Source organism: Protobothrops mucrosquamatus, unplaced genomic scaffold (assembly GCF_001527695.2).
Source record: "Protobothrops mucrosquamatus isolate PMUCROS unplaced genomic scaffold, P.Mucros_1.0 scaffold3178, whole genome shotgun sequence".
NCBI lineage: Eukaryota > Metazoa > Chordata > Lepidosauria > Squamata > Viperidae > Protobothrops > Protobothrops mucrosquamatus.
In genome coordinates, this window is record NW_015389176.1 from 148780 (window position 1) to 166638 (window position 17859).

At 44.1% G+C, this 17859-nt stretch overlaps 1 protein-coding gene across 1 annotated transcript in view; it reads right to left on the minus strand.

Moving 5' to 3' along the window:
- The window catches only part of DHTKD1 (dehydrogenase E1 and transketolase domain containing 1), a 28999-nt gene that overhangs the window by 10329 nt on the left and 811 nt on the right, over positions 1-17859 (minus strand). Inside the window, exons 2-10 of the mRNA XM_015826551.1 lie at positions 15238-15393; positions 13587-13798; positions 11639-11833; positions 8932-9201; positions 7159-7330; positions 5323-5521; positions 3730-4042; positions 957-1041; positions 445-584 (exon numbers count right to left, since the gene is read on the minus strand). Of these exons, the coding sequence (XP_015682037.1) occupies positions 445-584; positions 957-1041; positions 3730-4042; positions 5323-5521; positions 7159-7330; positions 8932-9201; positions 11639-11833; positions 13587-13798; positions 15238-15393 (1742 nt within the window). The remainder of the gene's footprint in view (positions 1-444; positions 585-956; positions 1042-3729; positions 4043-5322; positions 5522-7158; positions 7331-8931; positions 9202-11638; positions 11834-13586; positions 13799-15237; positions 15394-17859) is intronic.

The following is a 17859-nucleotide window of genomic DNA, read 5'->3' on the forward strand; positions in this document are numbered from 1 at the left end:
GACACTGCCTGGCCGACGGCACCCTGAGGAGGCCCGCTCTGTGGGAGCGTACCGGTCTGTGGGAGGGAATCTGTGGCAGAAGGCGGTCTCGTAGATATCCAGGTCCTATGCCATGGAGCGCTTTAAAGGTGGTAACTAACACCTTAAAGCGTACCCGGAAGGCCACTGGTAGCCAGTGCAGCTCGCGCAGCAGCGGCGTGTGTGTGTGTGTGTGTGTATGTGTGTGTTTGTGTATCATCTGAAACTTTGCGGAATGCCAGTTGTGTGAGGAGTGTGAAAAGCAAATTACAATACACTATTCTCCCAATCTCTCACGGAGCAAGCTAAGGTGTGATGACTTGGAAATAAATCCTTCTGAGTCAGGGAGTTTTGTTCCCTAAAATGTTCCTTTGGGAAGTCCAGGTGAGGGCACAGCGTTGTGAAGTCACCTCGGTTCAACCTCACCTCGAAGAAGCCCTTCTGATCTGCAGACATGTGGTTCAAAGGGATGTAGGTTTCTCCCGTCTCTTGACAAACCAACATGGCATGCCTCTGGCTGAAGGTCCCTCGGCCGACGTCTTGCCCGCTCAGACGAATGTTAAAACCTTGGTAGAAAGCAAATCTGTTGTGTGAATTGCTGACATTTTGAAATAATCAGGAGGAGGAAGACCTCGCTTCTTCCTCAGGACTTCCTTAAATTAAGGCTGTCTTTTTTTATTCATCTCAGGATCTGTTGTGCTTCTCCTTCTTGCTAAAATAAATGTTTGGCAGGACACCAGAGTGAGATTAGTACTTTCTAAAGGGCTGGAGAGATGTTTAAGCTCTCCACAAGTTGTATAAAGTTCTCGCCTGCCACTTCTAATTAATTTAACAATGCAATTGCCAAGCCGAGTTAGTCTTTTTCATATACATTTTTCAATTTATATTTATTTTCCTGGCTTAATAGCAGACACAGAGTTGTATGTTTAAAGACTTACCTTGACACAGCAGAGAGCCAAAAGCTAAGGCTTCAGCAGTGGCCCAGTCCAATTTTACTCCTTCTTGCATCTTCAGCACTCTGGACTGCACACCCAATACAGAACAGAACAGGAACAGAACAGGAACAAGAACAGGAACAGAACAGGAACAAGAACAGAATGGGAACAGAACAGAAATGGAACAGAACAGAACAGGAAGGAAGGAACAGAAACAGGAACAGAAAGAACAGGAATGGAACAGGAACAGAATAGAAAAGGAACAAGAACAGAACAGGAACAGAACAGGAACAGAACAGAATAGTAACAGAACAGAAATAAACAAAAATCATAATTTTGTTACGTCAACTTCTGAAAGGTTTAAATTTTTTCTGCTTAGTTTTTGTGGAAAAACTAAACAATAGCATATGACTGCAAAGTGGGGAACAAGTGACATCGCACCCACAACTTCATTGTGTATTACATACACACTATAATCCCAGTACATAATCTCTGCCATTTGCACAATGAAGTAAGCTGTGTTGACTTGAATGGGACCTCTGTGCTTGAATGTAGTTCTAATTGCTTTCAAAACTGGTCAGTTGTAATAAAAATCTCTATTTTTGAAATTGCCCTTGAAAAACCTGCTTTTTTTTTTAAAGCTAGTTCGCTTTTAATACAAGGACAATTGAAACAGACATTATTCAGGGTGACTGAATATCTTTGGAGATTCTTTATTCACGGCGACTGTTTGCCCCTTCTTTTCATAGTTTAGACAAGCAACTTATTTTTTAATGATATTTTTAGGATAAGCATAATGCCTAACGTAACGTCTGCATGAAAGCCATAAAATTTAGGGCTGTGCAACACTCCAAACTCAAAGGCCAAAATGTCCTTTAGCAGTGTTGGGGTTCAAATAGGTGAACAACCGGTTCTCTGTGTGGATGCCGCTTCCGGAAGTCCATTCTGGGCCTGGGCAATAAAAAAATTAGTTACCGGTTCTGCCAAAGTGGTGCGAACTGGCTGAATCCCACCACTGTCCTTTAGTGCACACACCGGCAACCCCTAAAACCAAACGTGAACGTTTCCAAACGTGGATTGAACAGCAAGTTTTACAAATCATGTTTTTGCCTTAGAACAGTGGTTCTCAACCTTTTTAATGCCGCGACCCCAACCGGTCGTAAGTTGAGGACTAAACCGGTCGTAAGTCGAGGACTAAACCGGTCGTAAGTCGAGGACTAAACCGGTCGTAAGCCGAGGACTACCCAACCGGTCGTAAGTCGAGGACTTTCCCTGCCCGGGAGTGCTGCGCATGCGTGGTTCCGCCCCCTGCGCCGGCCGAGGCGTAGTTGGCAAGCGGCAGAGACGGAGCAGGCCGACCACCAGCTGGCCCAGCCCAAGGGAGGTAAGGCACCCGCCGGAAAAGGGGAAAAATATGGCGGACAAAAAAAATGGCGGACAGCCTTGCTTGGCGACCCCCGTGAAATGGTCAATCGACCCCAAATGGGGTCCCGACCCACAGGTTGAGAACCACTGCCTTAGAAGCCAATACTTGAAGCAGATTAATGACGACATCCGTCTTACATCGTGATTCATGCAGTGGTGGGATTCAAATAGGTGAACAACCAGTTCTCTGTGTGGATGCCGCTTCCGGAAGTCCGTTCTGGGCCTGGGCAACAAAATATTAGCTACCGGTTCTGCCGAAGTGGTGCAAACCGGCTGAATCCCACCACTGGATTCACGGCCCCTATTACCATTTGATTATCTTTCTATCTCCCAAGCAAATCAATCATCATTTACCCAAATCTATCATCTGGTGTGAAAAAACCGTCATAAGTCTCTTTTTTCCAGTGCCGCTGTAACTTCGAACAGTCACTAAATGAACTGTTGTTCATACCTGGATCTAGCTTTACAGGTAATCCTCAACTTATAACCATTTGTGCAACGACTATTCGAACTTACAATGGCACTGGAAAAAAGTGATTTACTACTAGTCCTCACACTTACGACCATCGCAGTGTCCCCCTGGTCATGTGAGCCAAATTCAGGCGTTTGGCTGCAGACATGTATTTATGACGTTTGCAGCATCCCGGGGTCTCTTGATCGGCATTTGTCACCTTCCCAGCCGGCTTCTGACAAGCCAGGTCAAAGGTGGAAGCTGGATTCGCTTGACGACCTTGTGATTCATTTAACAACCATAACAGAAAATAAGCATAAAAATGAGGCGTGGCTCATTTAGCCACCGTCTTGTTTAGCAAAAGAAATTTAGGCTCCAATTATGTCCGTTAAGTTGAGGACTACCTGTATCAAAAAAAGTCTGGAAAATAGTTTCAAATGTCATCTTGACTTTTTTGTACCCTCCCCAAGGACGGCCCCTGTGCAGGTAGTCCTAGACTTACGACGGCTCATTTAGTGACCGTTCAAAGTTGCAATGGCATTGGAAAAAATGGACTTATGACCGGTTTTCCCACTTATGACCGTTGCAGCATCCTGGCGGTCACGTGACCAAAATTCAGTTGCTTGGCAACTGGCTCTTATTTATGACGGTTGCAGTGACCCGGGGTCATGTGATCCTCTTTTTACGACCTTCTGATAAGCAAAATCAATGGGGAAGCCACATTCACTTAACAACCAGGTTACTAACTTATCAACTGCAGTGATTCACTTAAAAGGGGGCAAAAGTCACTTAACAAATGTCCAACTTAACAACGGAAATGTGGGGCTCAATTGTGTCATAAATTGAGGACTACAGCTACAATCTCCTGCGTGTCTAGAGCTGGATTTGAGGATCTCAAACCTGAGCATGCGTCTTCAGGATGTGGTTGTGTAGTTGCAATTCTTCAGGCACCTCCACTGACTTGAGCCCAACAAACTGGAGGAGTGGTCCAGGAACACCTGTGTCCCACGTTGTGACCCTCGGCGTGGGCTCCACTAGGCCGGTCCAGTGGGCCTGTAGATTAGGGCACGCAGGCGCATACATAGCCATGGTGGAGAGATGTTCGTTGAGCTTTGAGTAATAGGAAGTTTTGATCTCGGATATCTCCTCCTCGGTGGTAAGTCCCTCTGCCACCAGGCCCTCTGCATAGGTATCTGGGATGCTTTTCCTGGATCTTATCCAGCAAAATGAGAGACAAAAATGCATGAAATGAGCTTTTATTTCTCAACCTCAGCCATTTTCAGATGTGTGGACTTCAACTCCCAGAATTCCTAGCCAGCGTTTCTCAACCTCAGCCATTTTAAGATGTGTGGACCGCAACTCCCAGAATTCCTAGCTAGCGTTTCTCAACCTCAGCCATTTTCAGATGTGTGGACTTCAACTCCCAGAATTCCCAGCCAGTGTTTCTCAACCTCAGCCATTTTAAAACGTGTGGGCCGCAACTCAGAAATCCTAGCCAGCGTTTCTCAACCTCAGCCATTTTAAGATGTGTGGACTTCAACTCCCAGAATTCCTAGCCACCGTTTCTCAACCTCAGCCATTTTAAGATATGTGGACTTCTGGGGAGGCTGGCTGGGGAATTCGGGGAATCGAAGTCCACACATCTTAAAATGAGAAACACTCAATTATGGCAAACCTCCCTATTTTCACTTGTTCTTGTTTCTAGAGGAAGTTCTCGACTTATGATCACAACTGAGCCCAAAATTTGTGTTGCTAAGCGAGAGTTGAGTTTTACCCCATTTTACGACCTTCCTTGCCACCGCGGTTAAAGGAATCACTGCAGTTGTTAAGTTACTCATGCTTCCCCGCTGACTTGGCTTGTCAGAAGCTCACAAAAGTTGATCACATGACCCCAGGACAGGGATAGGTAACCTTGTCTCTTTTATGACTCGTGGACTTCAACTCCCAGAATTCCTGAGCCAGCCATGCTGAGGGGAAAGGGAGAGGTTTCCAAGCTGAGCCATGCTGACTCAGGAATTCTGGGAGTTGAAGTCCATGAGTCATAAAAGAGCCAAGGTTGCCTACCCCTGGACTAGGATGAAGATTAAGAGCAGGGGTCTTCAAACTTGCCCGTTTTATGGCTGGTGGACTTCAACTCCCAGAATTCCTGAGCCAGCCACGCTGAGGGGAAAGGGAGAGGTTTCCAAGCTGAGCCATGCTGGCTCAGGGATTCTGGGAGTTGAAGTCCACGAGTCATAAAAGAGCCAAGGTTGCCTACCCCTGGTATAGGGTTTCCTGCCTGAGCAGGGGGTTGGACTAGAAGACCTCCAAGGTCCCTTCTATTCTGACTGATTGAAATCTTACTTCCACCTACATGCAGGAATTGAAATCCAAGCATCCCCCACAGATGGGTCTCTCTCTTCTTCTCAAACACATGCAGTAAGGATGAACCTACCACCCCTTTGGGAACTGGTTCTATTGTCAACAGCTCTTCCGGCTGGAACTAAGCACTACCTGATTATTTTATACATGGTGGGGTTGGTGAAAAAGGGCTCGTCGAGTTCATTGTGACCCCACTGCCGATAGCAGAGCAGGTCCACGATCACATCCTTCCGGAAAAGTCGTTGGTACTCCACCGCCAGTCGTGCAGCTCGGAGAACTTCCTCCGGGTCGTCTCCATTCACGTGGATAACGGCACAGCCGACTATCTTACCTAAAACGGGAGACACAGAGAAAAGGGTGAAGATGTCTGTTCTGTTCCAAACAGAAGATTTGCTTTATTCCTGCTTGACACAGACAGATTAACTCCAAAGACGGATTAATATTCAGATTATTTATTCTTCAGGAATCTTCTAAACAATAACTCACAGTTAATGAAGAGTTCTTCTGAGGCACGTTTCATAATCTGTCTGATCTTGTGGTGTAAAAAAATTAAAGGTAAATTCACCCCATGTTCGTACGGAGCAAAGGACCTGGTGGCTGTACTACACAAAACTTTTCATACTGGCATGTAGCCAAGAAATCCTGTCATAAAAAATTGAAGTCCCTCCCCATGGCTAGTGAAGACATAGAACTGACCAATTAGAACACAGATATAACCATGCAACAAGTAAAACTACATTTCCCAGAAGCCGTCTCTTAAGGAGACAGCATTTAACCCCTTAAATGCTACTTGCTCTGAACACAATTTCCTAAGCTAGCTATGCAATCTGGCCAGATGGCTACACTGGTCCAGCACAATGTCACCAAAGAAGACTACATGAAACAGAATTCTCTAGGACAGGGCTTTTCAACCAGTGGTACGGGTACCACCTGTGGTACATTGGCACCTGTCAGGTGGTACGCGACCATCCTAGAAAAGTGGTAGTGGGGGAGGGGAATAAGCTGAACAGGTGGCAGCACCACACAAGCCTGAGCGAGAGATGGCTGGAGCTGCAGGGCTGTCAGGGCTCAGCGGAAGCGCCAGGATCAGCGTCAGGCTCCAGCTGGAGCTCGGCGCTGATCCTGGTGCTTCTGCTGAGCCCTGAAGAAGCACCAATCAGCTGGAAAGCAGGACTGATCCTGGCACTTCTGCTGAGCCCAGAAGAAGCACCGATCAGCTGGAATGTTGCAGCATCTCCAGGGTCTTGTGATTTACATTCAGATGCTTGGCAACTGATTCATATTTATGACGGTCACAGTGTCCCAGGATCATGTGAAGTGACCAAAACCTGCTGCAACCACCCAGCAGACGGGGTGTGTGTGTGTGTAACCAAACAACCCCCACCCAACCCCCAATGCCAATCCTCAACAGAAATGCTCACAACAATGGAAACCTCGGACAGGAGGAAGAGCGCCGCCGGGCAGGCAGGCAGGTGTCTTGCTTGGCTGTGGCTTGGGGGGCACTTTTTTCAGTGCCATTGTAACTTCGAACAGTCACTAAGCAAACTGCTGTAAGTCGAGGACTACCTGTACTTTATCACTTTTTTCCTTTTTTTTTGTCATCAAGTTTTTGACACCTTGCTAGGCGACTGGTGGTACTCGGATGTTGCCATATCCTAAAAGTGGTACAATGGGTGACAAGGTTGAAAAGCCCTGTCTTAAGGAGACAGCATTTAACCCTTTAAATGCTACTTGTTCTGAACACAATTTCCTAAGCTAGCTATGCAATCTGGCCAGATGGCTACACTGGTCCAGCACAATGTCACCAAAGAGGACTACATGAAACAGAATTCTCTAGGAATGTATGGTCCATTTTTTTTGTTTTTGGAGTTTCGTCTTTCCAATACAGAAGGATGAAAGAAAACAAGGTAATTTACAAAATCAACCGTAACAATTGCAAATGATTCTATGTGGGGCAGACATACGTACCGATATCACTGCAATACAAAGAGGACCTCCCTCGATCGGCTGGGGTGGTGTAGCCCAGTTGGTTATTAACGATGAGGTGAATGCTTCCCCCTATTCTAAAATGGGGCAGATTGGAAAGGGTAAAAGTTTCTGGAACAATCCCTTGGCCAGAGAACGAAGCATCTCCGTGAACCTGCATTGCAAAGAAAAAAAATGCCCTCAGTCATAAAATTGACTGGACCCAGCCTTCTTCCAAGGATTTGTGTGGGGAAAGAAAAATGTGGTACTGCTGTATTTTAACCTAAGGAGCTCAAATTTAAAAGGAAAACATCTCTATATAATGGGCCAACTGGACACAGGTAGTCCTCAACTTACGACTGTTCATTTAGTGACCGTTCAGAGTTACAAAAGCACCGGAAAAAAGTGACTTATGACCGTTTCCCACACTTACGAGTGTTGCAGCGTCCCCGTGGTTCATGTGATCAAAATTGAGATGCTTGGCAACTGACTCGTACTTATGTCTGTTGCAGAGTCCCGGATCATATGATCCCCTTTTGTGACCTTCTGACAGGCAAAGTCAATGGGGGGAGCCAGATTCGTTTAACAGCCATGTTACTAACTTAACAACTGCAGTGATTCACTTCACAATTGTGGCAAGAAAGGTCGTAAAATGGGATGAAATTCACTTAACGGTCTCATTGAGCGACATAAAGTTTGGGCTCTGTTGTGGTCATGAGTTCAAGGACTACCTGTAACCTGTTTGCTCAGTTCTGAATGATCAGGATTGATCCACATTGGGGGCAGCCTGCTCCCAATTGCAGCTGCCGAAGAATAACTGGAAGGACTGGGAGTTCCTGGGACCTCCAGTTTCTTTTCTTTTTCTTTATTAAACAAATTTATAGTTTAGGTTTGGAGGAGGCCTGCAGACTTTCTCACCTTTCTTTAAAGTAGGGAAGATCACAGATAAAGCCTATCAGTTGAGCATCTTCCAAAAGATTGCTTTCAAACTAGTTCCCACAATTTAAAACGGCTGGCGAAGCACAGAGCTCAAATTGCCTCCATTATCATTTTAACCATCAGCAAAGCAACGTAATTTGTTTAATTCATCTGAGAAGCCCTTGCTTTGTCTCCCATCTGAGGGAAGACAAGACCAGGCATTTCCTAAGGTCTCCAGTCTCTTACGCCCTTAAGGCACAGTTGGCTCAGAAGCTTTAGATGATTATCTCCCATCTTTTTTTTTTTTTTTATTGAAAATTTTTAAAAATTTTACAATATATCTCCCCACCTCCCTCAAGCCCCACCCTTTCCCACCCCCCTCCCTTCCCCCACGACTTCCCAGAGCTACACACAGGGTTTACAATACAATAATTATACTCCGTCTTAAATTATATTACCCTTAAGTTAACAATTCTATAACATCCTTTAGCTCTCTCCTAAACTAACATATCAAATCATTATTACAAAATTTTTAATTTTAATAAAATATACTACATTAGCAATCACAAATTTACTCAAAAACCAAATGAAACTTTTTAGTTCCATATTTGTTCTCAATATAATCTATCCATCTTCTCCANAAATAAGTTGCATCTAAATTTCCACATCTCCAACACTTAGGTTGTAAATTAGAATACATACGAGACAATTTTTGAGGATCTCAATGCCATCTATAAAACATTTTGTAAAAGTTTTCTCTTAGATTCTGTGCTTGAGTAAATTTTACATTTCTGATGATTATCTCCCATCTATCCATCTCACGCTCCCCAGTTTTCTGCCTTGAGAGTTTCAAGATACCTGCAGGCAAATGACTTTATCTCCTGGCTGGGCCGAGCTGGCTAAGGAGTAATCCCCATCCAGCAACGTTTGCTGTCTCCCTCTGGTTTTGCCAACCGCCACGGGGTTGATGGCTTCGAGGTGGGAAGGATTCGGCAACAAGATGGCGTGAATTGGGCGGTGAGACCCGAAGTCCAGATCCACGGAGGCCGTGAGGTGGGATAGGACGTCTCCGATGGCAGGCGACTTCTCCGGGAATTCGCTCAAGCCTTGCATCTTACGGAACATCAGCTTCGCGGGAAAGCAAGACAACGACATGTCAATCGCCTCGGCAATTTCGAATAATGAAACAGGCAAGGGTTTGGCAAGCATTTGCACAACCGGCTTTTCCTCCCATCCTTGGAGGTTCGGCTGTAGCAAGGCCCTTCTGCTCTTTCTGCACCTCTGTCTGTTTTTTTTTGAGGTCTGGCTCTCCTTCCTTCTAAACTTCTTCGATGACAGCTGGCGTCTTTTCTAAGGGTAGGCATACCAAATCTGCGTGACCCAACTTTAGATCTACCCTGTGGAAGTTGTAGCTATCACGTGTCCTGGCCTAATAGGGTTCATCCAGTGGTGGAATGCTGCCAGTTCACACCAGTTCGGCAGAACCAGTAGCTAATTTTTTGTTGCCCAGGCCCAGGATGGACGTCCGGAAGCGGCATCCACACAGAGAACCGGTTGTTCACATATTTGAATCCCACCACTGGTTGGGGGCACAGCCCATCATATGTCTTTACAACAGAGAGGCTATATGAATTTGTAAAAGAGGAATATCAAAGTGTGTAACGACAACTAAATTCAAAGCAAAACCATGTAAGGGCAGGACCTCTAAATCAGGGGTCCCCAACTCCCGGTCTGTGGACCGGTACCGGGCCATGGCATGTCAGCAACCTGTCCACACAAACAAGCAAAGCCCCATCAATGGGACACAGGCAGCACACAAAACCACGCACTCTCCGGTCCACGGAAAAACCTCTCTCCACGGAACCGGTCCCTGGTGTCCAAAAGGTTGGGGACCTCTGACGTAAACTGCTATAGCTTTTGTACCTGATGGAAGTTCACACTCATCAAACTTTAACTTCTCTCCCTCTTCTCAGATCTCGGTTTACACTAACGAAAGAAGGAAGCAACGATTGGTGCCCTTTTTAGACAAGAGAATGGCTTTTCAAACATTTACCCAGATGTTAGGCTATGACGTTAACTCCCCTTTTGTATGGAGATGTTCAAAACGAATGCTTTCTGATGAGATAATTTTTTTCCCGTTCCCCCGTCACCAAATTATAAATCTAGACCAGCTAGGTTATTTATTTCTTAGAAATATTTCTAAGATGACTGAAGTTTGAGTCACGGCAATGGACTTCTTTTCCTTGTTAGTTTGAGACAGAACAACAGAGGTGGAAGGGACCTTGGAGGTCTTATAGTCCAACCCCTCTGCTCAGGCAGGAAACCCTATACCATTCTGGACAACTGGCTATCCCAGGGGTAGGCAACCTTGGCTCTTTTATGACTCGTGGACTTCAACTCCCAGAATTCCTGAGCCAGCACGGCTCAGCTTAGAAATCTCTCCCTTTCCCCTCAGCATGGCTGGCTCAGGAATTCTGGGAGTTGAAGTCCATGAGTCATAAAAGAGCCAAGGTTGCCTACCCCTGGGCTATCCAATCTCTTCTTGAAAACCTCCAGTGATGAGGCACCCACAACTTCTGGAGGCAGGCTGTTCCACTGATTAATTGTTCTGCCAGGAAATTTCTCCTTAGTTCTAGGTTGCTTCTCTCCTTGATTAGTTTCTTGTCCTACCTTCAGGTGCTTTGGAAAATAAATTGATCCCCTCTTCCTTGTGGCAGCCCCTCAAATACTGGAACACTGCTATCACGTCACTTCTAGTCCTTCTTTTCATTAAACTAGACATACCCAATTCCTTCAACCGTTCTTCATATGTTTTAGCCCAGGGGTCTTCAAACTTGGCCCTTTATGACTTGTGGACTTCAACTCCCAGAATTCCTCAGCCAGCATCCCTAGCTGAGGAATCCTGGGAGTTGAAGTCCACAAGTCATAAAAGGGCCAGGTTTGAAGACCCCTGGTTCAGCCTCTGGCCCCCTAATCATTTTTGTTGCTCTTCTCTGCACTCTTTCCAGAATCTCAACATCTGTTTTTACATCATGGCGACCAAAGGTAGATGCAATAAGGCAGGGATAGGCAACCTTGGCTCTTTTATGACTCGTGGACTTCAACTCCCAGAATTCCTGAGCCAGCATGGCTCAGCTTAGAAACCTCTCCCTTTCCCTCAGCATGGCTGGCTCAGGAATTCTGGGAGTTGAAGTCCACGAGTCATAAAAGAGCCAAGGTTGCCTACCCCAGTACTAAGGCATTATAAAGCGGCATTAATACTTCACGAGATCTTGATTCTGTCGTTTCGCTGCTCATCTAAGCAGCTCCATCAGTCAGAGGTGCTTGGATGGGCAGCAAAACGTCTCAAGCAAGAAAAATACATGCAGTTGCCGTGACTCAAATCTTCAGACAACTTTACGTGGATGACAGAGAATCTGCATCGACATATTTCTAAGATGAGTTCTGGAGAGCCCAGATCAGCTCCCAAGGTCACCAACACAAAACATTCATGAAACTTTTGTCGTTCCACCTCAAACTTAGCCAGCCTGGAGGAAATTGTTTAAAAACCCGTTCCTTTCCTTACCTCAGGGGGAAAGTGAAGAAGACCTGTGAGAAGATTAAGTCTTCCACGATGAGGCATCCCAAGGACGATGTCCGTCACCCCGCTATACGAGCACATCTTCAATAATTCATGGAAGAATCCCATCATGCTCTCCGCACCTTCGCCACCATAGCGTTTCACCGTGGCAAACTTGGTGGCTAAGAAGCGATCAAATTCCTGTGGAACGTAAAACGTTGGAGTTGTGGATTCAATTTGCTTTGTTACTTACCCGAGCTTTTAATACAGGTAGTCCTCGACTTACGAAAGTTCATTTAGTGACCGTTTAGAGCAGGGGTCTTCAAACGTGGCCCTTTTATGACTTGTGGACTTCAACTCCCAGAATTCCTTAGCCAGCGTACCTGACTGAGGAATTCTGGGAGTTGAAGTCCACAAATCATAAAAGAGCCAAGTTTGAAGACCCCTGGTTTAGAGTTACAACAGCACTGAAAAAAGGGACTTATGACCGTTTTTCACACTTACGGCCGTTGCAGCATCCCCTCCCCATGGTCACGTGATCAAAACTCATGATGCTTGGCAATTGACTCATATTTATGATGGTTGCAATGTCCCGGGGTCAGGTGATCGCTTTTTGCGAACTTATGACCAGCAAAATCAATTAGGACAGACTCACTTAACAACCGTGTTACTACAACTGCAGTGATTCACTTCACAGCTGTGGCAACAAAGGTCATAAAGTGAGGCAAAATTCACTTAAAAACATGTCTCGCTTAGCAACAGAAATTGTGGGCTCAATTGCGGTCATAAGTTGAGGACCACCTGTGTTCACTGCTGAAAATGAATACGTACAGCTTGTCAGCTGTCGATTTGAGAATAAAACAATAAAAATAGCTTGACTGAATAGTCTTAGTTACTGTAAGTCTCTTTCCCTCCCTCTTTAAGTCTAATCCTATACAATTACATGATGTCTCACATTTATACTAGCCTGGTTACAGATAACAAATATTATCCCTAGGACAGTCAGCCTTAATATGCTCGGTGGAAATCAGGTGTTTTTTCAGACCAACGTCCTCAGTTCCTCCTCATTATGGAGATATTTATTCACCGGACTTTGTACGCTGTTCACTCACGTCACCAAATGAATACACAGTGGGCTAATTTGAATCTCAAACAAACTTTTTCGGCTTATCTTCTGCATTTCTATAACAAGGCTTAGATCAGCACGGACTATTTATTTTGTTCTACAAAAAACCAAGATATACATGTTTGTTTTCTTCCTACGCTCAACTGTACAATTTGAGTAATGGATATTGTCAGAGCATGCACAGTCTTATTGCGCTGAGATAACCCAGGAGTAAACACAGTAAACAGTGGTCTATATTAAATGGTGGTTTATCTTACATTATCTACAATATCATACACCAGGAACAATATACATACATGTGGTAATACAGCAAACTCCAACACACAGCAGTTACAGCAGGAAACGGACGAGAGAGAGAGACACTCCAGCAAAAGCCTTCCCTTTTATACTCAGGCTCTTAAATAGACACAGACCCTGCTGAGTCATTCCTATCATTGCATCATCCACCTTATATTCCATTACATCGTTACATAAGCTATTTAGCTATTAAATTATTACCCTGACAGATATTTTTTTTCTTTCCAGTAAGGCTTCAAATCAACGCAATAAAGTCCCTGGAAAACACATTAGTGTCTCTATTAGCCAATAAGGAATGCTCGACTTACAGCTACAATTAAGCCCAAGATTTATGTTGCTAAGGGAGACATTTGTTAAGTGAGTTTTGCCCCACTTTACGACTTTCCTTGCCAAGTGAATCCCTGCAGTTGCTAAATCAGCAACCCGGTTGTTAAGTGAATTTGGATCCCCCCCATTAACTTTACTGAAGGTCGCAAAAGGGGATCAAGAACATTATTTTCTTGCATGCGTGTGCAGACATTTACAATGCACCTGAGATTCTAGCATGAGCTTGGACAAATACTTTTTCTCTTCGGTAGTAAAAGCTTCTTGCTTCAGCTCCTCAAACCGTTTAGCAATCCATTCCTTTTCTTGCATGCTTGATAGCTGGCTGGTCTCTATGGAGATATGTCCGCAGAAGATGTGCCCCAAATAAGACAGGACATCTTCAAGAGAAGCTTCATCCTTTCCCATGTTCAAAAGCCCTGAAGTGGAAAGAATGGCATAACAGGGTCATCTCTGGCCAGTAACCATCCAAGATTCCAACAATGACGCAAATGTTCTCCTTGCAAAATTTTCAGCTGAGTTTGACTCTTGTGGAGTTTATAGGCCTATTTATGGCAGCCTAAGAGAGCCAATTTGTGCTAGTGGTCAAGGCACCAAGCTGGAAACTAGGAGACCGTGAGTTCTAGTTCCCCTTTGGCATGAAAGCCAGCTGGATGGCTTTGGGGCAATCACCAGGAGAGGGAGAGTTCTAGTCCCGCCTTAGGCATAAAAACTGTCTGGGTGACTTTGGGCCAATCACCGGGAGAGGGTGAGTTCTAGTCCTGCTTTAGACATGAAAGTTGGCTGGGTGACTTTGGGTCAATCACCAGGAGACAGTGAATTCTAGTCCTGCCTTAGACATAAAAAGTGTCTGGGTGACTTTGGGCCAATCACCAGGAGAGGGTGAGTTCTAGTCCTGCTTTAGGCATGAAAATTGGCTGGGTGACTTTGGGCCAATCACCAGGAGAGGGTGAGTTCTAGTCCTGCTTTAGGCATGAAAGTTGGCTGGGTGACTTTGGGCCAATCACCAGGAGACAGTGAATTCTAGTCCTGCCTTAGGCATAAAAACTGTCTGGGTGACTTTGGGCCAATCACCAGGAGACGGCGAGTTCTAGTCCTGCCGTAGCCATGAAAGCCAGCTGGGTGACTTTGGGCCAGTCATACTCTTTTAGTTTAGTTTAGTTTAGTTTAGTTTTATTCAATTTATACCCCGCCCTTCTCCTAGCGGACTCAGGGCGGCTTACAGCAAGTTAAAAAACAGACAAACCATATAAAATACTAAGTTTAAAATACAATTAAAATGAAATATTGATTTTTTTGCCGTTTCTTTTTAAAATTATGTTAAAAACCAAATTAAAATCAAATTAAAATCAAATTAAAATATTCCTTAGGCCAGTCCCACTAGCTGGAATAGCCATGTCTTGAGGGCGCAGCGGAAGGAGGGGAGATCCGTAATGACCCGGATCTCTGGGGGTAATTCGTTCCATAGGGAGGGGGCTCCAACCGAGAAGGCCCTCCCCTAACCCACCTCACAGGGATGCTGTTATAGGGAAATTAGGAGGAAGATGTTTGGGATATATTCACCACCTGAAGTTGTTTACAAAACAGTAACAAAGATGGGATGTAAATGGAATAATATACAATACGGAATACAGTTTGCCATTACTCTGTTTCGGGATGTTTTTTTTTTCTTTTTAAAATTCCCAGTCTAGTTTCCAGCTTTAGGGTTTCCTGGTGAACTTCATCCAGGTACATTCAGGGCCCGCTCTGCTTAACATCTGCCTTCTACGATCTTCCACCACTGCAGCAAATGCTACTTCTGAGTTGACGAGTTGGATACAACTGTAAAAGGACACCCACGAGGATTGTTTGACGTTACCTGTTGTATTGAAAGGGCCTTGTAAGGTTTCCGTCAAAACCTGAATTTCTGGCACCGCGTCCATCACAGCCTGGCCAGCAAAGAGTGGATTGATTTTGGCAGCTTTGTGCCCATGTTCATGATAGGCAGTCACTAAGCGAGCGAGTCCGTGGTCAGCTGCAAATTAAGAGAAGAATTGTAGCTCGTTTCCAAAACATAACAGACGATGAGAAAGCATAGGAAGAATCCAAATTTCTTTGATTAAGTCTGGTGCAAGTAAAAAATATAGAGGTATTCCTTGACTTATGAGCACAACTGAACCCCAATTTTTTTCTTGCTGAGTGAGACAAGTTGTCAAGGGACTTTTGCTCCATTTTACGACCTTCCTTGCCACAGTTAAGTGAATCACTGCAGTTAAGTTGTTAAGTGAATCTGGCTTCCCCATTGACTTTGCTTGTCAGCAAAAGGGGATACTGCAACCATCACAAATATGAGTCTTTTAGAATGGGACAAGGAAAAAGCGAAAATTTGCATGAAAACACCTGGATGGCTTTCAACAATGGAAGCGTTTGTTCACCCGTCCCTAATTAACTATGAGCAAATTGTGACTTATAAAGACATTTTGAATATTGAAGGAAAAGTAAAATCTAGACAAGAACTAGAAGAACAGGGCATCGATCTATCATGGTGGCCATACCTGCAAATTGAAATGAGATATGAAAAAGATGCTAAAACATCTGGATTCTATAAAGAACAGGCAGAATTTGACCAGATACTCTTGGCATCAGATGAAAAATTGATTGAGAAACTGTATAAGTACATGCTAAGTTTAAAGATGGAAGAGGAACAAGTTAAAGAAACAATAACATGGGCAAAAAACTTTGGACATAACATAAGAGCTAGAAAACTGGCAAAGACTTTGGGAAAGAAATTCTAAAATAACAAAGGCTTACAAAGAAAACCTATATAAAATGTTTTACAGATGGCACTTACCACCTGTGAGGTTAGCAAAAATGTTTAAAAATATGTCTAGCAATTGTTGGAAATGTAGACAAAAACCAGGCACATATTATCATCTTTGGTGGACATGCCCTAAGGCTAAATGATTTGGTCAAGAATACATGTATGGTTAGAGAAAATGACTAAAAAACAAGTAGATTTTAAGCCAGAATTATTTCTGTTAGGTATAGTTGCAGGAAATTATGAGAAAGAATGTGTATATTTAACGTTACATGTACTAACGGCAGCGAGAATTTTATTTGCTCAACATTGGAAAGACAAAGATTTACCAGCAGAGGAAAAGATAATCAAGAAAATTTTAGAGTGTGCAGAAATGGACAGACTGACACTGAAAATGAAAGAGAAAGAAGATTCAGAATATTTTAGAACATGGGATACATTTTATCAATGGCTAGAAAAATGAGATAGAGAGAAAGGAGTTTAACATGTATTAGTAAGCTAAATATTGGAACCTAGACACAGGGCCGTTTGCTGACCCAACTGTATTTTCAAGAGAATCTTTCAATCTGAATATTTGTTTATAGCATTTATAACTCATCTCAACCAGCTGCTTAATTTTAGGAGCCTCATCTCAGCTTTTTTTCAATCCAAAATTCTTCCCTGTCTTTTCAAGAAAGTTTCAACTTTGCTGGACAACTATAATTTAGCACAAGATAAACTGTAAGTGGACTTTTGATAAAGTTTGTTTGATTCAATTCCTATACTATTTCCATGTATCAGCAATCTCTACTAGGATATGACGTCTCAAATATGTTAGTGATCTTGTTGCTCCTTATGACTGTAACACTCGGTTTGGATTGGATTAATAACTCAGTTTGGGGACACTTCTACGAATTGTGGCATCCAGGGCAGGAAGGGGACCAGGAAGGTGAAACAAGATTTATTTAGAAGAAAACTGGATTTATCCCTATTTTGTAACAAGATTTAGCAGCAAGGTAGAAAAAAGGCTTTTTCCATCATGGCAGAAATTGTGGGATAACTGCCAGGGGGCTGTCCTTGCCAAAGGCACAAAAATCTCACACAGGTTTACTCAAGATTCAGGAAACCCATATTTTCACCTTCATACTTGGGGGGGGGCAGAAGAGGGGGCTTCTCCCCTTAGCCACAGGAGAAAAGCTGGATTCAGCAGGAGGGAAGCAACAAGATCACTGATCTGCCAGGAAGGTGGTGATCAAGTCACTTTCTTTGGCATGCATTGGAAGGTAAACTTTATAGAGGCTGGGTAATAACAATAACAATCTAGCTTACAAGTGAGCAGGGGCAAAACACATGTGGGATCATATGTGGGATTCCAAGCTATTTTAACTGGAAAGCCAACTAACAACTCAAGCCATTCTCTTCCTCTTCCTTCCTTCCTTCCTTCCTTCCTTCCTTCCTTCCTTCCTTCCTTCCTTCCCTTCCTCTCTCATCTCCTTCCTTCGTTCCTCATCTCCTTCCTTCATTCCTCATCTCCTTCCTTCGTTCCTTGCTTCCTTCCTTCCTTCATCTCCTTCTTTCCTTCCCTCCCTCATCTCCTTCTTTCCTTCCCTCCCTCATCTCCTTCCTCCCTCCCTCATCTCCTTCCTTCATCTCCTTCCTTCCTTCCCTCCCTCCCTCATCTCCTTTCCTTCATCTCCTTCCTTC